This window comes from Dreissena polymorpha, chromosome 7 (assembly GCF_020536995.1).
Source record: "Dreissena polymorpha isolate Duluth1 chromosome 7, UMN_Dpol_1.0, whole genome shotgun sequence".
Classification (NCBI taxonomy): Eukaryota; Metazoa; Mollusca; class Bivalvia; order Myida; family Dreissenidae; genus Dreissena; species Dreissena polymorpha.
This window is the reverse complement of record NC_068361.1, coordinates 11,911,453-11,936,375: the sequence shown is the minus strand read 5'-3', so window position 1 is coordinate 11,936,375 and position 24,923 is coordinate 11,911,453. Positions and strand designations below refer to the sequence as shown.

At 34.2% G+C, this 24,923-nt stretch overlaps 1 protein-coding gene across 1 annotated transcript; it reads left to right on the top strand.

The window, feature by feature from the left end:
• Positions 1–608: 608 nt before the first annotated feature.
• On the top strand, positions 609–24,693 carry LOC127838628 (uncharacterized). Its single transcript, XM_052366479.1, has 9 exons — positions 609–725; positions 4,302–4,451; positions 5,086–5,169; positions 5,399–5,484; positions 7,598–8,188; positions 9,213–9,371; positions 12,421–12,490; positions 18,393–19,797; positions 21,991–24,693. The coding sequence occupies exons 5-8, from the start codon at positions 7,652–7,654 to the stop codon at positions 19,562–19,564; spliced, it is 1,938 nt and encodes a 645-aa protein (XP_052222439.1). The 5' UTR covers positions 609–725; positions 4,302–4,451; positions 5,086–5,169; positions 5,399–5,484; positions 7,598–7,651; the 3' UTR covers positions 19,565–19,797; positions 21,991–24,693.
• The last annotated feature ends 230 nt before the right edge of the window (positions 24,694–24,923 follow it).

Genomic DNA, 24,923 nt, shown 5'->3' with positions numbered 1-24,923 from the left:
GACGGACGACAAACGCTGATCACGCATATATAGTGTTAGGGAGGGGTCTGTAGGACTTGTGTGGCTGATATTTAGGAGTAATTGCCTCTAACACGTGCGCGTCGTTCCTTGGTTTGTATTTGCACTTTGATTGAAAAGTGTTTAATTGTAATGAAGGTGTCCTTACAAAATGTAAATATTGTGTATAAATGACTTATATGTTTACTATAAATTATTTAAATAATGGCGACCATCAATCTATAACGTCTAGAAGTGTGTCGAAGACACTGATGCTCCCACGACACATGTTTGAAAACACTGACACATCCTATGTATATTCCACAGCGGGAAAAAAGACGAAGGGCCATAGTTGTTCCAAAACTCGCAACTAAAACTCTTCACGTACAATTATTTCAGATATGAAACTGCTGCAAACGAAGCTTAAACACATTGAAATTTCAATAAACGTTTAACAGTTTATAAAGCGCAGCACTACATGGGAACCCAAGCTAGTTTGATAGAAAACTGTTAAAAATTATTACAGCATGTCAATGCATTTTGAATACTCGATATGTATTGTCAAGTTTGACATACAAGTTTTGAGAGGCTTTGCCAAATTGACTACACCAAATACCAGGATCCCGTATGCTGGTAAAAATAGACAATCCAGCGGTAAATTGTAAAATGTTACTCAATCAAACGAAGAATTGTTGTGCTGTTCTTCGGAAATAATACACAAAGTAGAGGTATGTTAAGCTTATAAATCTGTTGACTTTCACCAGTATACTCTCTAGGTAACACGCTAACCGTTTTTTAAAGTTTTAGGTACGAACATATTCAAGTGGCCGAGGATAAAAAAAGCAAATGTGCATTGTATTATTTAAACTTGTCGTATGTTACTGCATCGTGTTGTTGCCCTGTATGCATAATGTATGCATATTGTTTCTTGATTTTGTTAAAATACATAAAGTAAGTATAAGCAATTAACCACGTATGTATGTAAAACAATTGATTATTAATATAAATACTATAAACGCCATCTATATTTAGATTGTGGAGGTTGTTAATCAGAGTATTTGTTTAGTTTGGGATTTTTTAAAAGTCACTCCACGTCGAGTGTTACCGAGTTTAACGACTTTGGAATTCCAAACTCACAATAGACGATTCACCAGATCGATGTTTGCCAGTTATCGTGTTAAATAAGTGTCAATGAAAACTAATAAAACAAATCTGTGAATAATGCATGACCGGTTTGTGCTTAATTTAACAGCCAACTTAATTGCAAATACAATCATATACTTACGTAGGCATATATTATAATAATAAACAGTAAATGATAATTTCAAATACAACTGTGAAAAGCATGATTATTGGGATTCTGACCTGCATCAGAATTGTGGAACGGTCGCTTGGTAACAACTTCTGAAAATAATATTGACCGCAACTTATCTAAACTAAATCGAATTATTATATTACATTGAGACTTCACAAATCTCGTGTTTGTTATTTATTTAATAATTTAATTTTTTAAAGAATATTGAACGAAACGTGTCATAACTTTGATACATCTGGTCCTAGGGTTGGACTCTACCAGGATCGTTAAAATTATTTTAATCCGTCATTAAAGACCGTTTAAATTCTTCTCTGAAACCACAATACACAGAAATTTGGTTTATGGTTGTAACGGCGTTAAGTGGTCCTCTACCAAATTTGTTCAAATCATTCCCTAATAGTTGTATATAGAGTATCGTTGGAAAAAAGCTTCTACCACACCTATGCTTTCATTTATTTATGACCAGGCATATAGTGTTCCTCCACAAAAGTTGTTGTTGAAGTATGCCCCTGACGTGAATAAAATTGTAGCAAAAACCCAGGAACCGTATTATGTATATTCCGTTTTATAGTAAAACAATACTCATCTAAAAACCACTAGCCAAAAGGCTTCGATACTTGGTTTGTTACCTCAGAATGTCGTTACAATCACAGTTTATTCAAATCAAGCCCCTTGAGTCAAAACATGTTGTAAAAAGAACTTTATCAAATGTATTCTCTGCCACAACAATTCTTAGAGTATACATTTCGTTTCATAGTGGTCATCTTGAAAGTTTTTTCAAGTCATGATCTGCGGTCAAAAAATTTCCGCGTCAGATTGTGAAATGTTTTTATATAAAATTATTATGCAAACACAAAACAAATCTTTTTTTCAATAAAGCAAACGATGGAACTCCAGAAACTCTAGCAGAAGAGTAATGCTTGTTCTACTACTTTTATAACAAACTACCGACTTTTAACATAAAATGATATCATTTTGGATGAACCCATTGAAATAGTCAATCCAAAGCTTTGGATGTTTTAAACTTGGTTGGCCGATTGTTTGGATATTGAATAAAATACATTATATAGCTGATCCTCAACGGTGTGTGTTGAGATAATGTTTCTGGGGTCAAAACAGGTTAATCCCGGTATCACACCAATAAATTATGTATATTAAAACGTTAAGTGGTTGTCTACATTTTTTAAATCCTGTACGGGGTCAAACATTGCCATGCTTGGTTTCATCATATAATTTTAAAATAAAATTATTTGTTCATGTATTTTATTAAATTGTGTAAATTCAATTTTAAGTTTGCATTTGGAATCATTTGTCATTTCTTGATATTGTTATCAGGCGTACTGTAAACACGAACCTGGTTTGATAAATGAACAAAAAACATGAGCATACTGAAACGATCACTTAAGAAACCATTACGTCAGTTTTGTAATACTTGATCCTCCTGATTTCATGCTTTTTGTTTGCTAAATGAACATAATTTGAACAAACGTAATAGAGGACCACTATTCGATCTTACAAACCTTTATTCGCAACTGAGGGTCTTATCCTTACTTTTCTGTAGAAGTCTATATAATATTACTGTTGACACACTGTTGAGTGGCCAACTGTAACCCATTGGGCGTTGGTTTGAAAACACTAAGTAGGAGACCACATTATGATGTTAAATATTAAAAACCTTTTAGCCTTGCGGTTGTATTAAGATGAGAAAGTAGTTATGATATTTGCAACGAAACAGTACTTTTGAATATTTACTATGCTCAATTATATGCATCGTTGGACAATTTAAAAACCTGAAAATTGTAAAGCGTTACAAGCGCTTAACGACTGAAAAATTTAGAAAGTGCTGTTGTTATCACCATATTTTGTGGCATTACGAGGATAGCTTATATAAAGCATAAAATAAACATGTTATAGACTTTAACTCCAATGGTCAGTGGTTCGAGCCATGTTGAAAAGTACTTTTTTGTAATTCTTTAATTTTATTCTTGTTGTTTTTTATGCCCCCCTTCGAAGAAGAGGGGGTATATTGTTTTGCACATATCGGCCCGTCCGTATGTCCGTCCGTCCACAAGATTCCGGATGATAACTCAAGAAAGCTTAGGCCTAGGATCATGAAACTTCATAGGTACATTGATCATGACTCGCAGATGACCCCTATTGATTTTGAGGTCACTAGGTCAATGGTCAAGGTCACGGTGACCCGAAATAGTAAAATGATTTCCGGATGATGACTCAAAAACGGTTATGCCTAAGATTATGAAACTTCATAGGTACATTGATCATGATTCTCAGATGACCCCTATTGATTTTGAGGTCACTAGGTCAAAGGACAAGGTCACGGTGACCCGAAATAGTAAAATGGTTTCTGGATGATAACTCAAGAACGCTTATGCCTAGGATCATGAAACTTCATAGGTACATTGATCATGACTTGCAGATAACCTCTATTGATTTTCAGGTCACACGGTCAAAGGGCAAGGTCACGGTGACCCGAAATAGTAAAATGGTTTGCGGATGATAACTCAAGAACGCTTATGCCTAGGGTCATGAAACTCTATAGGTGCATTGATCATGACTCGAAGATGACCTCTATTGATTTTGAGGTAACTAGGTCAAGGTCAAGGTCACGGTGACCCGAAATAGTAAAATGGTTTCCGGATGATAACTCAAAAACGGTTATGCCTAGGATCATGAAATTTCATAGGTACATTGATCATGACTCGCAGATGACCCCTATTGATTAATAGGTCACTAGGTCAAAGGTCACAAAGGTCAAGGTCACGGTGACCCGAAATAGTAAAATGGTTTCCGGATGATAACTCAAGAACGCTTATGCCTAGGATCATGGAACTTCATAGGTAGATTGATCATGACTCGCAGATGATTCCCTTTTGATTTTCAGGTCGCTAGGTCAAGTGACTTTGCATCTTTTTAAAGACATTTGATTGTTGGTTGGTCAATCTGATGATTTGTAACGTTTTTGCTTCAGGTAAACTGTCTTTAGAAGATCAGACGCCATCTGGTGTGGGAATCGAGTCAGAAACATGTGCTTAAAAGCTCCGAACCAGTCCACCTGGACATTACAGTTCTAGCGGCCGTGATAGTATTCACCATATTGTTCACCGGTTTATGACCACTGGTAACAATCATGCAAGTTATTTTTTCTTGCTTACCTGGGTTTATTAGCACCATGCCTTGGTATGTTATGATTCCAAAGTAACACGATTACTCAGAAGAACGTAATATACTGTGAGCAGTTTTCTAAACTTCGGTGATGGTCTACTTATATGAGGGATTCCACGAATGCGTTTAAAGAGCTCTTACTGTGCAAACTGAACGTGGTATCTTTCTGTACAATGTCTCACTTTATTTAATCAATACTGCTTTTGTGACAAAATGCAATTAAATCAATGTTTCCATTGTCATAGATCAGATGTCTCGCACTTACATAAAATGTGGGGGAAAGCTGCAATGTCGCGCGGGTATTGAATAGGATAGGTAGACAAATTTTAACTTGGAAATTTAGTGTCGATTGCCCTTTCGGGTGATGATTGCAGTTTTACCCATGAAACTGTATTTGCTCACTGCTAGCATGTGTCAAGAAAGTTTCACAGCAAGGCATGCAGTGTTCTCAGTTATCGCATTCGCAGGAAAATTGCACAACAAGTTTGAAAGCAAAAAATATAGTGAAACTTAGGTCATACCTAATATCCTTTCATTTGTGTGTGGCTACCGCCATAAACAATTATAAATGGTGTTTGGTTTATTTACAGGTGGTGACATTAACATTTTGTGCATGCCGGCTCGAATCAGAACCCTGCAAGGTCGATGCCCGATTCGAGAGAATTATTATTGATGTAAAGTTACAATTTGACGTTTTCTGGAAGAACAAAAAGAGTTATTGCAAAGAAACAATAAAATAAAAAATATGTTTACTGTATGCTGCAATATCACGCAGTATCGATAGTCGCAAAAAATGCCACCATATGATTTACTTATGAAGTTAAAAATCATTAATTTACCCTTTTTTATAGCATAAAGAAATTGTCTAATGACATTAATTGGTGATCGTTTCTTCTTTCGCAGATTACAACACAATTACGGGACTGTACCGTTCGGTAGGACAACGATATAAGTCCAGTCAAGATTTTACCGTATAACGAAACAAATTGGTAATATTTTCGATGTACCTATAATGTAACATTTTATATTTCAAAAGAGGTAAAAGTAGATCATAACTTCTTTGAACGATGGGCAAACGATTGCCCTCATGTCATTTAAGTTATTTTTGACAAATACCAATATAAACTTGAATATTTCTTTAGTTTTGTTTATGAAAAGGTGTAAAAATTATAAAAAATTACGGAACTTATATTTTCTCCTTAAATGTAGCCGTGAGTAAAACTCGCATTTTACATTCGAACATACTTAAAATAACTAGTTAATCATTTTAAAAATATGGCGCGATAAAATGTGCTTCTTCATACGCATCAATGTTCGATCATAAGTTCATTAACTATAGAGTTTCCATACATTGGGACTATACATTGTACACTGTTTAAATACGCCATACGTCTTCATTGGCGTATCTTACACTGAGGATGCGTTTTTAGCTGCTCTCTTGAGCACGAGGTTCTTATAGTGAGCTTTTGTGATAACCATTTGACCTCTATTGTTAGTGCGTCGTGCGACGTCCGTCGCCCGTATACTCGAAAGGCCACACATATTGCACAATCTTCATGAATCTTTGCCTCACTATTGGCCGAGTTCGACACTGTATTACGTTTGTTCAAAGTATTGGTAATTAGGTCAAATTAACGAAAAAGCTTAAACAATTCTAAAAGGCACATTTTGCGCAATCGTCATGAAACTGGCTCTGTATTTTTCTTTATTAGAACACATTCTAATTTGGAAAAAGGTTATTGTCCGTTAAAGAAATGTCCCCCAAGGGGTGGGTTATTCCCACTATGGCTTTAGCAAAAATTCGTGTCAACACTCTAAGAGTACATTTTCAACGCAATCATCATGAAATCTGCTCAAAACATGTGATTTAATAACATCTCTGCCGAGTCCGAAATCGTTCCGGTCCATTAGATAGTATTGCCGCCAGGACGCGGGGCACTTTTCTTTATTTAGCTATAGTAAATCCATGTGAACATTTTAGAAGTCACATGTCTACCCCAATCATCATGATAGCTACTCAGAACATTTTTCTTATGATATCTCAGCCTAGTTCGAAAGTTGTTTCGTTCCGTCGCTTAACATAGCTTCCAAGGGGTTAAACAGTTTTCAATATAGATCTATAGTTAAACCTTTTGAACACTCTAGAACTCACATTTTCTTAATCATCTCTTGCTCGACCGACCCATTAGTTCTAACATTATACGGACCGAGTTTGAAGATGGTTCTAGTCCGTTGAAAAACAATGATGCAAGGGGCAAGGCAGTTTCCTTTGTATTCTATATACAGGCATTTGAGCATGGTCCGACTTCGAAAAGGGTTCCATTCCGTTTAAAAGAGCTGGTGGGGGGAGGGTTGGCAATATCGTATATAACATCAATATTTTACTATCACGCCGCTTACTCATACGTCAAAATATATTCTAAATTGAAACTTTCACTATTTAAACATCAAAACTCCATCAAATAAGTGTACATGCGGAAGATTTTAAATGTCGTTTTGCATCGAATATTAAAGTACGAAAGTCTTTGTAACTTTAGTGCTGTGCAGGAACAAAAAACAAGTTGATACACAAAGTAGGATCACTATTTAAATTGTACAATAACGCCGTAGGAACTTGGTTTACTTTAAAGAATACCTCTGTGAAATGTGAACTACTCACTTTAGAATCTGATGCAAAAACACGGAGCTTGGGAGCGTTGTATTGTTAGTTAGCAGACTTTGAGATCGATTCCCAGTCCGAATAAATACCGTGTGCGGGCTTTGTTTTAAAGCATTTCTATGGACATTGTCGGCATCCTCGTATTTAAGTTGGGCAGCTTCAATGTATCTGTCATAGTTATGTGCACTTACTGGTTCATGTAAACATCTGGGATAGATTTTCAATGCAATGTGTGAATAGATAAACTGACCGTTGAGGTCTAACAGAGAAAAAGCCTCGTTTAAGACGAAGAAACTTAAACAAACAAACACAACAAGCGAATTGAAAATATCACGTTAACAATATGTAGATATAAACCTTAGTTCAAATTGCTTGTAAGAGTGTTGTTCCTGTATTCTGTATAGTCCATTATTTATATTTATTGCGTACAATTATTTCTTCAGGATCCTGACCAACCACCAGCGAGTGATTGCAGAGCTACTAACAGGGCAGACCGTATGGCTAATAAACACATCAAAGAAAATACCAGCTGCACAAATTTTTATAAAGCATGGGATGCTATTTTTTTATTTACGCCTGTTTTAAGGACTTGTGTTGAAAAACAATTCAAAAAAATTCATGGTAAAATAATTCAAAAGTGGGGAATATGTAACAAATGTTTAACCGGAAACGTGTTGGAATGCACGCCAAATATTTGCAAAAAGAGGGGAAGAAACGGTTGCAAATCGTTGCATGATGATCCAAACAAACAAACTCGACCTTGCCCAAGTGGAACCTGTAATTGGATTAAAAAAGACATTAAATATATGCATAGGTATGGCAACCCATCCTGGTTGTATACATCTGCTGAACAATGGGGGCATAACCACTTTGAAATAATGAAATGTTTTTTGCCTTCGGAAGGCTATAGTAAAAGCAATTCTATTGAGGAAACTGACTTCAATGGGATCATGTGTGTTTTATTAACGTGCACAGATTTAGAAAAAATGTGGTCCTCGTTCAAAGTTGCAGATCGGTCATGTATTTTGACAAAGGTAAGAACCACCTTCTTTCGACATATTGTACCAGCCCACCGATAAACATCCAATACATTCCACAGGGCTTTTTTTACCTCTTAGAGAATGGCCGTTTTCCACAAATTTGACAAGTTTGCGACTCAAAATTTCACAATTTAAAGAAGTTCGCGACTCAAAGTTTCACAATTTAAAATAGTTTGCGATTCTTTGTTTTCTTCAAAATTTTGAACAGCTCCCGACTGTTTTTCACAAAATAAGGGGGCCAAGGCAGATTCAAAAAGACGGGAAAATATCTAAAGGAGCTCACTACTAATTGGGGAAATACCTTTATTTTCACATAAAACTATTCGTTGAAAAGAAAAGCGTGTTTTTTTTAAGTTCAAAAACACTTATTGCGAATGAAATATATACTTTATTGTACATTATAAACGACCATACTTGAACGTACTAACGAGCCATCAGCAGCTACCGTGTGTATAGAAACGATAAGACAAATAATTACAAAACAACCTGTTAAACTATTTGAACGTTTCAATGCGTTTTCTTGTAGTATATATATAATTATGTTTCATCCATATAACAGAAGAGCCTTATAGAAGGCTATTTACTATTTTTATGCATAATTAACTATTATTCGACTACACGTTAATTGAATCTGCAATTAAGTGACACTGACATTATATTTTCCACATAAACATAATTATTGGACTAAAATACAAACTGCCATTTTGTAGAGATAAGCATAATGCGTTAGAAGTTCTTATACAATATACATTTGTGTATTATATTTATGAGATAACCCAAAGGATATTTAACAACGAAGCAAAAGGTTAAGAACTTATTAATGACGTTTTCGAATAAATATTGTATCGTAAAGCGTCACAAAAAAGATTCAAATTCTAATAAAGTTGACGATTTTAACTTGAGATACGTTACTGAAATATACTTACGCAGAATAACGTTAATGTATATTCCTCAGATCTTTATAATTATTGCGCTGTTAGCTCAGTTCACATATTCAAAAAATAAATTTCCTTAACAGGCACGTAGCATTGGTAATGATCTTCGTCATTCATCAAAAGGCAATGTCACAGATGATGTTCTCAAGGAGTTTGTCTCAACATTGATCAATTTACTTAATGAACCAGCTTGTGCAGCTGGAAATGTGGACGCAAAAACAACAGCTGACAAACTTAAAGAGGTATACAACTTTTTTTTAATTAACTCGTAATGACAATTATGGAGTACTACACGTACTCGTAGCAATTGATATAGTATGCTCCCGATAAAAAAAAATGGTGATACGGGAAGGCATGCCCTTTCATTATGCAGTAGATCATGTAACCTGCTTGTTGAGTTCATCAAAATCATAATTGAACTAAATTAGTTATTATTAGAAGTTTCATTTTATTTCCCAATTTACGTAATGTTATGCAACTATAGAGTAGTATTTCTCGAACTCTTAAAGTTGTTCCAAGTACTTTACAAACGCGTGGGGTGCATCCATAAGCTTTAGTTATAATTTTGATTAAATGACTTATTTGGGTAATTATACACCCATTACCATTGGCAATGGGGGCTATATAGGAGTCACTTTGTCGGTCTGTCGGTCTGTTCCGAAATTTCATCAGATCTTCATCAAACTTGGTCTTGATGATGTCTAGGCACAGATTGAATATGGGTCATGCCGGGTCAAAAACTAGGTCACGGGGTCACTGAGTGCGTTCCAAACTGAAAGTTTGTCCGGACCATAACTATGTCATTTATTGTTAGATTTTAAAATGACTTGGTGCATTTGTTCACCATTATAGGACGGTGTGTCTTGCGAAAAAAGTACGTCGATATCTCCAAGATCAAGGTTACACTGGGAGTTCAAAGGTCAAATGCTTGTCCGGGCCATAACTTTGTCATTCATTGTGAGATTTCAAAATCATTTGGTAAATGTGTTCCCCATCATTGGACGGTGTGTTGCGCGAAAGAATTACGTCGATATCTCCAAGGTCAAGGTCACACTTTGAGTTCAAAGATCAAAAATGGCCGTTAATATGCTTGTCCGGGCCATAACTATGTCATTCATTTTAAGATTTTAAAATCATTTGGTACATTTGTTAACCATCATTGGAAGGTGTGTCACTCAAAAGAATTACGTCGATATCTCCAAGGTCAAGGTCACACTTTATGTTCAAAGGTAACAAATAGCCATGAATGAGCTGGTCCGGGCCATAACTATGTCATTCATTGTGAGATTTTGAAATGAATCTGTACATTAATTTTTTTCACAGTGATTGGACGGCGTGTCATGTTAAAGATAAATTAGAGTCTCTTGTTTTGTGAAGACAGCATGCAAAATAGTCTGTGTCAATGCGGTACGTGGGGGTATACGTCACGTCTTTGACAAATCTCTAGTTCTGTAATATTACAACCATTAATACTAAATGGTGCGATTCGATGGAAGACAAATTTACGTATGCATGCAAACTATTTAAAAGGAAGAAAATTGTATAAATCGATTGACTATCCGCAAAACTTGGCAGGGACTGCTCGAGAAGGAGTAATTCTGGTTAGTCAGTATCAATCGTCTTTCGAAGTCGTCGTTCTTTATTGTATTGTCATGAGCCATTTTTCTCGAGATAATCTGCTCATAAACTGGTTAGTTTACTTACAAAACTTGGTATGTATTCACCTTAATGAATGCCTGTATGATTAAATACTAAAATATTAATCCTATTGTCAAAAAGTATATCGTAAGATGAAGGGAACAGATATATTTTTCTAATGTTACTACATTGTACATGAAATACAACTTATTGTCAGAATAATTGTTCCAGTTAAAAATAATTGTGCAGAAAGGGGTCGTAAAATTATTTAAGTTCCTTAACACACCTCGCAGCCCTGTAGTTATGCAAAAAGTTGCCGTTGACTTAAGGCCTGTCAGTTTTCCAATAGTATTATTAAACATTGAAAAATAGACATATTGCAGATCTGCGAAAAAAAGGTGAAATTATAAGACTTATGTTTAAATATGCTTTAAAAAATGTTCTAAATAATCTGTGAGGGCATCTTTCTCGAGAAAGAATATGTTTACATCTAACTTTGCACACACTACGTCAATATTTATGCCCTTCTTCGAATGTCCTTCTTCGAAGAAGAAGGTGTATATTGTTTTGCTAGAAGTCAGTTTGTCTGTCTGTTGGTAGAGCTGTCGGTAGACTAGTTCGTTGCCGATACATAACTCGTCAACAAATTGACCTATAGGCATGATACTTCACATGTGCATTGGCCTAGGACATTAGATGACCCCTATTGAAATTGGGGTCACTAGGTCAAATGTCAAGGTTACTATCACACTAAGTGTGAACATCGTTTCCGATCACTAACTCGTGAACCAATTTACCGATTGGCTTCATACTTCACATGTGTATTGGCCTTGGACAGTAGATGACCCATATTGAAATTGGGGTCACTAGGTCAAAGGTCAAGGTCACTATCTTGCTAAGTGTGAAAATCGCTTCCGATCAATAACTCGTCAACGAATTGATCGATTGGCTTGAAACTTCACATCTGCATTGGCCTTGGGCAGTAGATGACCCCTATATAAATTGGGGTCACTAGTTCAAACCCTGATTGGAGGGACATATGTCTCCGACCGCGGAACACTTGTTTATTTATTTACATGAATGCTCGCGCTTTTTCGCAGACTTATCGTTGTTATATAAATTAAACGTGAATAATGCTAATCCCTAAAAGAATGTGAACAGTATACAATAAAAATATGATTCAACAGCATTGTGTACAATACTGTGATATATGTATACTCGGACAACACCTTGAACTTGCCTATCGACTTTTTTAAATTGGTATGTCTTACAAGTATATCGCCGCATTGTACAGACCGCTGTTTATTACTCTAAAGATATTGCATTGAATTAAGTCTGAAAATACTGCGCATCTTTGTGTTTCACATTACTACCAATCGAACTCAAGTTAGCGAAATTAAGCTAGCTAGCGCTCCCCATGCAATCCAATAACTGTACAAAACGCAAAAAGACGGTTTCATACTCAAATGTGTTGTGAAGCATTTATTCATGCTAGATCGACATAAAATTTGGTTGTGTTCGTCCAGTTAGAATTCGGCATTAAAACCCATCAAATATATCTAATGTCTTTTGTTATTTTGAATGATAGTGAATGAATGAACCATAATCACTGTTTTAAGTTTGTATTCACTAACATATGTATCTGTTTATCAGCTGTTAGAAAACAATAACACTCCTTCAGAAGAGGAAATGAAAGATCTGGACGAGCGTATTAAAAATGAAGGTACATATGTACTTATTTATAATTTAACAGATATGACGTTGAACACTACCATAATTGCAAAAATTAAATAGTTCTAAAATTGTAGTTACAAATTAAATGTTTTGTAACCACGCAACTTTGCATATGGTGGATTGTTTATAACTCATTTAGTTTAAATGAATTAAGAATAACAGTATTCAGTAAACGATTTATTTCTAAAATCAGTTATATATAGCATATACAATTCAGACACTCGTGGTCTGCTGATATAGACTCACTATATATAGTTCGGGTACAATAATCGCCAACTTTTATCTTGACCAAAAGTTGAAAGATTAGTATATAATACTTAATAGATAATTACGACGTTTTGTTCTTGTATTATTCATTTACTCTTGTTATCTTGAAATAGTATTACTTGTATTTTTGATAGCTATAAGTTATGTTTCACAATTCTCGTTTTTATTTACTTTGCATCGGAACCCACGTTTACTTTAATACGTTATGCTTACTGATTAACAGTTTAACATTAGGTTAGCAATATGTCTTCAAGTTCAGCATGGCTATTCCACCATTGAAACAACACATTAGTAACACAGTCACATGTATAAGGTGTTCGTTTTGTAATATTTCCGTTCGCTTTTGTCATATTTACCGATAAGCGATCAAATGATCATTGCTTTCTAGGCTCTATCTGAGATTTTTTTTAAAAGAAGTGTAATTGCATGGGTCGTTAGTGTGGTTCATATTAATGTATGAACACGAACTTTTGTCATAATGTAGTGATAACGGCATATATACCCTGAGTTTCAACAATGTTTTCTTTGTTGCTTAAATAAAAAAGAATAATGTTTGTGTAATCCTTCAGACAAAATCATCCAACGGTACTAGGAATAAAACTTTTAAGTCAGGGTTCATATTCACAAACACATGCTTACAATAAAAAATGACTAAGACCGTATTACAAATATTTAGTGGTTTGCGCATATAATTGTTTTTATTGTTATTTGTGTTGTAAACATATCTCTTTTTTCCTACATGACGAACGATGCAATTCGATGGATTAAATATCAAATAATTTCAAGTGTGCAATTGGAATATTGCACGTTGTAGCCGACTTCTGTACCCGCGATTTTACACTAGCTCGTGATAACGAAAAGAGTATATATCGTTCTGAAATTAGCGCACGGCTGTGTCAACAAGTATATAGCGACACAATATCCACTACGACACGGTGACTGATGTGTTGGTTTTTATTGTAATCTATACTAATTTATAAAATTGCAACTTTAAATCAACTTCCAAAGTAGATGTGTGTCAAACTATGATAAAATAACGCATGTTTCTGCAGCAAAATGTTTTCCCCACATTTAAAGATTTCATGAAAGCTACACTTATGTCGACAAAAATGACCAACATGTCACTGTTACAGCAATTCTTTTGAGCTACACATGACACAATTTTTAAACAATCAACTAAAAGGTACACGACCAAGCAAGTTAATATATGTTTATGTTTTTTTAATTTAAAAACATTATATTGTATTTTACGCCCACAATACAGAACCCTGCTATTGCATGCATATTGTATGGGTTGATTTCTATCATATGTGACCATCCCAGATAGTATGACAATAATATGGTCTGAGACGCTTGGCCTTTAGTCCTGCCGTTGACCATAAGGTATTTTTCTAGAATACGTCACCAGGTCTATCCTGTGTATCACATTTTGCCACAAAGCGGAAAACTTTTGTATCTACCGAAAAAGATGTATTCAGTGCTTCTCAAAATTCAAATAGATCATTTGAATGTAAAAGTAAAGAAAAAAGGTTTTAGACGCTATAGCATCTAATACTTAAGAAATGTTATGTTAACATTAGGTGTTAAAGTTGATTCTTACCCTTAAAATACAATATTGATCTTGCAATATGGAATCCGTTTTTGCACGTTACAAACCGTCTCGTAATGCACATCACATCTGCCAATTTATAATAATTCATTTAATGGTAGACAACATTATACTTTTTAAATATTCGATACATTTAATTTTTTACTCCAACAACAGTACAAAGCTATTGTATCCCCCTCCCCCCCCCCCTCCCCCAACGCAGGAATATTACATTGAAACGTCTGTCTGTCAGTCCAGATATCTTTACGGAGTAAGGTTTACGTGAAATAAATGACAATCTATTAAACACGCCCCTGCGTCGGCAATGGTTATTTCGTATAGGCTAAGTTAAAATTTGTTAAAAAGGTAGTTTCTCATAAACGGCTTAAGTGATTTCATTAATACTGACAAATTTTATTACTAGGATCTCCCGGACAACTTAAGTGTAGTGTGAAATTTATCAAACTAACTAAAGTAACTTTTCAGAAATAGCTTGAGGAATGTCATTAAAGATCCATAAACAATGCCCAATGCTATTATGCTATAAAAAAAAATCCAACAACAAAACGTGCCGTACGAATGTTAATTACAATACAAAGACCCTAAAACAAGTAACATTGGTGTAAAAACGTTCAAATACAAACATTCTGCATATTTTTAGCATCTAAAAATTGTTTCACAATGCCATATTGTTTTGTTTTACGAATGATCTTGAGTAAGACTCGGATTCGTTCGGTTTGCGTTATTTGGAGCGCTATTGCTTTCTATTTGGTCCGCGCGCTATTAAAATACATATTGGGCAACTTAAAAATCAAAATCATGGTAAAACAACATATTTTCCTTCACGCAGTTTCATTCAGATATGTATTGCCCCACATACAATTTTGATTTTTACGCGCCCTCTTGTCTTTTTTATTTTTGCCGTATCGCTAAGAGCAGAACTTCCTCGCTTGAACTCCGCACATTAATAACATAAATATTATTCGTGATGCTTCCGACGCTGTCCGAAGCCTTTCTCGCATTCGCTCGTAAATGTTCGGATATCGTCGCGGGAAATTCAAATTGATTACATTGTCCCACAAAGAATAAAAACGAGCATGTTGTATCTCGTTTAATCAATGTTAGAAGACCTCATCTATCATTGACATTTACACTATTGCTATAAGGAAAACTGATTTATTTTTTTTATTTTTTTTCGGTGGGTTACTTTATTTTAGGAAGTATTCGTTTATTTTTAGTGTTTATGGCAATTGGATCTTTAAACATTAAAACTTTTATTTTCCATATAGATATAAACCAATAAAACAAATTTTGTCTAGTTTAAATGTTGTCAAAGTAAGAGGCCATTTTATTAAAAAAAAAAGTTTTCACATTAGCTTAAAAGATATGTTAAAAGTTTTTAAACGGTGGTTCTCGATATTTAATTGAGACATTTTAATAAAATGTTCAAATAATATACATTTTATTCATTCATCGCCTAGGACTGCATCCGAGATAGCAAGAATTGATGTTAAAGACACTCAAACGTATATTTATTTATGGTTAATGTATTAGCATAATCATCAATTCAAGCCTTTGGGAAAATACAAGCGTATTATTGATACATATTCGCAGTGAGGTAAAGTTCGGCTATCCGAAGAAATATTTTAAGCAATTCTGATTATTGTACTAGAAGTATAAGATAGTATTTGTAGCGTGAATATAATGTATATTTATGATTTAAGTAAAGCAATACAAGTGTAGGTAATTATAAGAATGTAAAACAAAAATCAAACAACAGAATAATATATTAATTCTTTTCGTTTAATCATTTCAAAATACATAAATAAAGATTACGGATACGTTTTAAAAACTGTTCTGACGTATTGTGTTTGAAATCGTTAAATGTACATGTATTGAATGACGGGTTTGTGTTATGTTAATGCCTCTTTCGTTTGAAAACATACATTATTGCATAAACTCTATCTATTATGCCCTCTGGCGGGGTGCAGAAACTTTGCAAAAAAGGGCTTGAACGGGAGATATCGTGTTTTAACAAGACGATTCACGTGCCGTTCAAGCCCTGTTATGTGTTTTCATGTCCATAAACTGGTCAATGGTTACTTCCCATTTTTCATTGGATTCAATAAAGTTATTATGAACTTTGTTAACAACTCAAGCCTTCGACGACTTTCCATGCCTAAATGGGGAACTGAATAAGCACCAGTTTCCTCATGCATGCAGGGATGAATATTTCAATCCACTTTTCAAATTATACCATCAGCACTCTCTTGACAACAGCTTTATTTATTGACAACGTCATGAAGTAAAAGGTTATTTAATCAACTTTTTCAAAAGACTATGCTGTAAATGTAACTGTCTATGTACCTTCAACATTCCTGCTGTATGCTTGAAATACTTCAGTGACAATATGTTGGCAGAATTAATTTTTAGAAAATTTAGTTGGAAAGAAATAAGATAGACCTAACATCAATGAAATTAATTACTTATTCTGGCGATATATTTATCCGTCACGACCAGTAAATAATACATCATTTCTTACTTTGCGCGGCAGCATTTTAACTTTGCATTAATCCACTGTTTAAGACATTTTTAATCGAAACTACCTATATGAAGGTAAAGCCTCGTCATTTCTGATGATGATCGAGTGAGGCATATGTAAAACACAACCTTGAACTGCATGACGTCATATGAAATAATCGAATTATTTTGTCGATTTCGAATGAACACGACTTATTGATTTCAATGTTATTTTAATTTATTTTGGTATGTGTGATTTGTTTATGCAATAATAGCGAAAATATACATTTTCTCGGACATGATTACCTGCTGGCGCTCGCAAAATCCGTTCCTGCCCTCGTGCTGCGCTATCAGGCAAAAACGGATTTTTTGAGTGCCCGCAGATGATCATACCCTCGAAAACATGCATTATCCCTATATAGACGATGATATTTAGATCCATCGAACAGGTGTTAAATACATTTTTCGTGAATCTGATCTACGTATGTATTTAAGGCAACGTTTCTCTTTCTCGTTGTTATCAATTTCGCTTCTTTCTTACAAACACAATCACGACCGCGTTGCTTATACACGCTTAAACGTTTTGTCTCAATAAGATAGTTGGAAACCAATTGTTTCGCCCTATACCATGTATATTTGCTTTTTAAGATCAGCGTTACACCAAGTTGGCCTATCACATTGTTTAAAATGGTTATCTGTACTCATACTCAGATAATTTGCATTGAATAGCAAAATAGTTACCACTTGATAAGTGAAGATCAAACTGAATGTCAAACTGAGAAATTCAGCCAACACTTCGTAGAGGAAACTATATCTTGAAACCTAGCTTTAAATTGCATATGCGTAGGTTGGGTCAAAATTTATAATACCGTAAGTTTATATAGAAATAATGGTCTATATTCAATAATCGATATCAAATTGTTATATTGTAATGGAATTTTACATTGATCTGAAATAAATGCCTCCTTTTGGATTTAAAATTGGGTGTATTAAAAAAAGATCACTTTACATACATAAAATAAAGTTATTTGCATAATAATCCGAGAACAAATATAGCTTTTGTCATGCAACTGCAAATAAAGACCCCTTCTGCGGAAATTTCATTTTGGATTAAATATGAGGCAGAGGAGGACAAAGTCAATGTCACTAATAGTTTATTCTATATATAACTATATAAGTTAATGACGGATTCTTGTCCCATATAAATGCAAAAATAGGCGACTTTCAAGCAAAATTTACTTTTAGCCAATGTCCATTTAATGACGTTCATTACGGTTCTGTATACATAAGTTAATGCACAACCACCGTTTGCATTGTTGATAATTTCTTTGTCTTTAATCTGTTAACAGCGAACTTGTTATAATGTTTTGGTTTTTTAATTTGTGCAATATGTTGGTCTGATAGTAAATGATCTTGTTCGAATATATTGTGCTCGATGTAAATTGAGTCACATCCACAGGATGTGATGCTACATTATGATTATATATCGGTAATTGATTGAACAAATGTATTGCAGTTGCGAATGACCCTGGAGAGGCCGTCCTATCATCATGTGCTGCTTTAAAAAACTTGAAGCTCGAAAACTATACTCTACAGCCAATGGCATTGTGCAACTACCACAAGCTCTGCAGTCTCAACTTACTGGATTGCAACTGTAATGGACTGATATTATCTGCTTGTGTTTTACTTGAATTTATCGATATAAAAGGATTATTTAAATTCGCACAAAATACATTTCATAATCTTAAAAATTTAACTTGTCTTAAGTTATGTACTTTTGTCAGCGACAGTCTAGATGTGTCACTGTGTCATTCGTTACGAGAACTTGAACTACGTGGATCCTTGATATTGATACCTGGATATCTCGGCAATCTTACAAGCTTGGAACGCCTCGTTTTGTATTGTACCTGCATCGACTTGGATGTAACTTTGTGTAGCAATTTAAAAGACATAGAGATCATAGGTTCATTGACATTGTTAACGACCAGCATGAAAATCTTTACAGAACTGCGGAGTCTTAAATTGGGCTGCAATTGTGAAAGCCTTGACTTATCATGTTGTCATAATTTAGAATTATTGGAGCTTGATGAAAAAGTTACTTTGAGTTCAAATACTTTTTGTGAACTTAGAAATCTAAAACATCTCAGTGTTAAATGTAACTGCAGTATTTTGAATTTATCATTGTTTCCGAAGTTAGAAACATTGTTAATGAAAAGTCCTGTTTGTGTGCTTCAAACATCAATTCTTGGCAGTGAAAAGTTAAAACAATTATCATTAGAATCGTATGAATTTGATAAATCAGATAATATTTTGTCTGTACTGAACAATTCTGATCCAAATTCAAATCGTCTCCCGCCAAGTGTTTCAGATATCAAATTAACAGATATAGGATGTTCCTGGGTCTGGTTGCGTTATTTATTATGCAGTTTATCGCATTTCAAGCACGAAGTAAAGGTTTTTCTTCATGCTCGCTACATACAAATAGACCAATCACCAGAACACGTAGTTAACAACACAGTTGAGAGGTCAAATGTCAGGTTGACATGTCCGGTTGACTGCATCGGACTATATAAGGCGTTAGAGGGATTCACATTACTGAGTTTAAATTTGATGACAATACAACATGGAGAATTGCTTAAGAATGCCAACATCGAGGACTTGATAATGCCTATAACTCCCAGCTTGTAGGGTTGGTGAGTAGCGATTTATGTACACGAAATGGCAGAGAACGAGTTTACAATCATGGAAAGTGAATCACAATTAGACAAAAAGTTGTATACAAGTTGTTGGCGACATAGCACAATTTCAACTATCTTCGAAGAAGGTAATGAATATGTTTACAAAGTAAGAAGAGACAACAATTCGCGCAGGGAGTATTAGCCACTGCAGCTTACATCGTGTATGTTAATCAATAATGCAGAGTAAGTATTTTTATTAGTTTTTGCTATAAATGGGTACAATATGTACACATTGTAGCATATAATATATAATTTATCTCTTAAACATAACTTATTATCGAAAACAAAAACGAAATCGATGCTTTAAGACTTTAAAATGGTGTATAAAAAGTTTTGTATACAACATGTAGACGGATAGCAAAATTATGACCAGTTTAAAATAGTTATCCTAAAATATGATGATAAAAGAGAAAATATACACGTTCTATATTTCGTTCATTATCAAGTGCCTTCATGTATTGGATCTATTGCCTTAAACATATGATATCAGTTGGTAATAATGATATTGTGCAAAAAACATGCCTAATGATTTTTACTCAAGTGTTGCTTTACTGTGTTAAAATTTATACCATCGCATGCAAAGTTTGAAGGAGAAGCATTCCAATTTCTCTATTGGTCGGCCGAAATGTCGGTCGGTAAATCAATCCGAATACATTTTAATAACTTTGTGAGAAAAAGCTTCTTCAAAATTACTTAATCGATTAAGTTGAAACCTCACTATGCCATCACCATGAAATTAAAATGTGCAATATACAATTCATCCCTAGCAATCCACACATTCTGAGTTATTTGCCATTGAGTATAGCTGCAAACACGCTGCGTGGGTATATGTCTCTGTAATTACACTCTTATTGGCGATTCAGTACATGCAAAAAGTATTGCAAACAATCTATGTAAAAAGTAATCTCAATCGGCGACGCCGAAAAAAGAAGGATTATTTAAAAACGGGTAGTTGTTTCATCTATTAAACACATTAAATTGTTTGGAAGTCGGAATGTACGGACATGTGGATTTATATTTGTGTGATGCAAAATGTTTTTCTGCGTAGCTGTGAAAACATACTACGACCTTTTTCCTGCAAATAATATACAGCTGTTGACTGAATGCATTTTTTTTCACATTTTGGTGAATGCAAATATAAAGGCTAAAGTTAATGTCCTTAAAAACTATTGCATACTTTCGGGGATTATACTGCACATTTAAAGTTGTTAGATTAGTAGATAAAGGTCACAAAACATATATTCTATACATGACCTTAACATATTTCTTTATAAAAGACAAACTGGTGGACAATTACTACCTTAATTTCTCTAAGAATGCTTGAGCGCTCCCATCTCAATTTAATCTACTCGCTTTGATATACTACCTATTATACATGTATATAAACTATCTATATTATCTATAGTATACTATACAGCTTCTATACCATCTGCTAACTAAAACAGCGTATGAGAAGCAATGTACAAATATTGGTTTGTTCACTGGGTAAGGATAAAGCCAAACACATGCAGATAGCGAGATATTTTGGTTAAAACAGACACCTTAAATGATAGGTCAACTAAACTGCACATCTTATCGTCAGATCCTAAAAGCGGAAAATACATGAGCGAATGTTGATCTAAATGAGATGGGCACGACTAGAACTTGGTTCAAAAGTATCCAGCCGCGCTTTGAATACCTTTACCATTTAGGCCTAAATTAATTATAGTGGTTATATCAAGGCTATTATGTTTGCTGTCGGGATGATACCGTGTTTAATTATATACTTTTTAAAAATATAATTAGATATTAAGATATGATTTTTCAATACGTGAAAGAGTCGCTATAAAATTTCCGCATCACGCTAAACGCTATTCATATCACCATTATCATTATGTAAACCAAAAATAATTATTAGCTGTAACTTCGCTTAAGACTTTAAATGCACGAACAAGAATTAAATCAGTTTACATGCTTACTTTAATGTCTTTTACTTTTCTACGAATTCAACGCTTAAACAGATTAAACTGATGGTGTTTTTTTCTGAGATTGTATGCTTAGATACAATGTAATGCGTGTCCAAACGTTATTATAAGCTTCTTTGACGAAAACGGCATTATATTTACAGTACAAAAATTGCGTAATATATTTTGAAATTTAATAAAATGTAAATGTTTTTTCACAACTTATATTGTTGGTTGCGTAAATTGCATGTTTGTTAAATGATACAATTAGTTATGCATCGATTAAGTAACCTTTGTATCTTTGAATTGCACGTAATATGAACATAATTCTTTTGTATTTTTAAGTGACACCTAAAACAACGTAGAGGTTTCGTCATTTTTCCATTACCATGTCATTTGAAGGAAGTTTACATGTTGCCTTTGTTTTTTTTAGACTCTCAAGACGTGAGTTCGTCGATACGGTGCGGATACACAAGTTACAGGGTACTGCGAGCGATATAAAACATATTATCTAACAAGATACATACATTTTAAATAAGCTTAGAGATATTTAAATGAAGGATATAGTAATTTGTTTGGTATATAGCAGTCTCAGGAATGAAGCAACTATACTGGTGCAGTGCCTGGGTCCGTCACATTTTGAATGTATTTGACCGATATTTCCAATAAATTTACTGATCGATTAAAAAGTTAACATACATCAAGATCACATACATTAATTGACTCTTCTGTCGTCATGACTTACAAAACAATAATCGACGTTTTATGATTTGGTGGCGGATTAAGGACAGTTACGGACTTAAGCCCTGCACCAGTATTTATTTTAACTTTACTTTAGACTGGTGAAATTGTGTCCCCTTGTGGTACATAACTGTAAACAAGATGTGTGGACTTCTTGCTAAAACGTTGACTTTAAAGGGGCCTTTTCACAGATTTTTGCATGTATTGAAGTTTGTCATTAAATATTTTATATTGATAAATTTAATCATTGGACCTAAAAATCTCCAATAAAAAACAACAAGAATACAATAGAAAAAAGGAGAAAAAGTAACCCGCAACAGGGCTCGAACCTCTGACCCTTAGAGTCCTGAAGTTAAAAGTCTTCCACTTAAGCCACTCGGCCATCCGTGCTTATACTAAGAGCAGATGTATGTTTTACTCTATATAAACAATCCTCGTAGTTTCACAAAATATAACGACAACAACAGAACTTTCCAAATTATTCGATCGTTTCGCGTTGCAACGCTTCATAATTTTCAAGTTTTGAAATCGTCAAGAGATACGTATAATGGATATTTTAGAGCATGGCTAATGTTCAGTGTCACTATTTCCTCACAAATATCATAAATAAAACGAGAATCTGAAACAACTTTTCTTTATTTTGTCAATTTACCAATCCGTGAAAAGGCCCCTTTAAGTATTGGCAACGAGAGATGTCAAAGGATGGGTCAAATTTACATTGAATTTAATGATTAATTACATCAATGTACGGACGAACATTGCCTTTTGTTTAAATTTATAATACGGTATATATTGTATTTATATAACAAATTGAACTGTCAAAAACTATTTTTCAGTACGTTTATGAACGAAAAAGGGGCATTATTTTTATAGACGTATAGTATTGTACATAGTGAACGAAACATTTAAACCAAAATACGACAAGTTATGTTAATAATTATTGTTTGACAACTTATTTAATTTTGACAATTCAGCAATTACTTTTTACATACATGTGCTTAGGAATTGCTATGTATATATATATCTTACTATCATATGTCAAAAGGGCAATCCAATAATTGATTATCGCCACGAATCGGGAGGAAGGGTCATAGAAAAGCCCTCCGTCTGTCCGTCTATCAAACATTTTGCGTCGTTTCTTCTAGACCAGTTGATGGATGTTTATGATACTTACCTCAAATGGTCAGGTTACTTAGGCAAGGTGCATAACGCTGAAATAAGTTATGACATCACAAGGTCAACGTCAAATGTGAGGGGTAAAGTTGTGAGCCTCCTCTTTCGTGTCTACTCCATATCCCATATTGCCATTGAAAGATTTTCATGAAACTTGGCTTAAATAATTAGGTCATTTAAATATTTTGTGCACAAGGCATGAGTCAATCACGCCGTCTCAATGTCAATATCATTCTTTAAGGTCCAACTTTGTACCCTGATTTTTGTTGTGCCCGCACCAGATCTCCTTATACCCTTGAATGATGTTCATGGTACAAAGGATACACATTTTTATGTCATCCCTACGATATCCAGAAGGCACGAGTCGCTTGGATCTTATTTTAGGTCATCTTTATGTGTCTGATTCACATTAAAGAATTCTTAAGAAACTTGGCTAAAATGTTCAGGTGATAAAGATTGTTTGAACAAACCATGCGTCAGTCACACTGGCTGAAGGTCTAGGTGACACTTGATTATTGTATCTTCTATTGTGTGTCCTATTATTTCCTATCCTTGTAGACTAATTTTCATTAAACATGGCTAAACTATTTAAGTTATTGTGACAATATCCCGAACAAGTGTGCCTGTAACGCCAACTCATTGTGAAAGCCATTCTCATATGTTACAATATAATGAATCTGTTTCTGTGTCCGCATCGTAGCCACTACACCCTTTCAACGATATGAAACTTGGCCCAAATGTTTTTCTTTATTGAAGAAGGCCAGTCATGCCAACTCAATTGAGGGTCAATTCTTAAGGTTGAATGATTTAGCCTGTATTTTCAATGTTCGTCTCCTATACCCTGAACAGTATGTAAATGACTTCCTCATATATCAGGCATTCAAGCCATCTGATGAACAAGGTCACCTCTAGAAGGTCGTTAGGATCACGGCGGGGGATATAGCTGTCTTTTTTACTGTGTTGTTATAATATGAAAGTTTATCATTCACATAGGCGCTTATTTTCTATTTATAAATGGTATAAAATAAAACCAAAATACTGATGTTTACAAACTGCTGGTGTAGAAAGCATATTACAAATAATGTGTTATTCACGAATATGAAATATATAATCAATAAACACTCATACTTATGTTAAATTTCTATTTTGTATTTATGTATTTTTGTATAATTTGTGTTGTTTAGGCAATAAAAACATCAGCGTTAATTTATCAAAATACATTAAAAAGGCAATAACGCAAATTTAAAATTGCTATTTGTTTTCAAGTTGTTTAGTTCCTTTTGTTGTTTTATGTGTATTATCTGTCAAACAGATTGTATAATTTTGATTGTTCATTTTTATGTATACCTCTTGCAAATTGGGACCATGTATCAAATACAAATCGGATGTACACTAAATTGCACATCTGACAAGAAACGAACACAAATCTTATAACATATTTTTGCGTTGTTT

Coding starts and splice junctions, on each gene's coding strand:
- LOC127838628 (XM_052366479.1), top strand. CDS start 7,652: ATGGCTAATAAACACATCAAAGAAAATACCAGCTGCACAAATTTTTAT. Junction 8,189..9,212: donor GGTCATGTATTTTGACAAAG/GTAAGAACCACC, acceptor TTTCCTTAACAG/GCACGTAGCATTGGTAATGA. Junction 12,491..18,392: donor CGAGCGTATTAAAAATGAAG/GTACATATGTAC, acceptor AATGTATTGCAG/TTGCGAATGACCCTGGAGAG.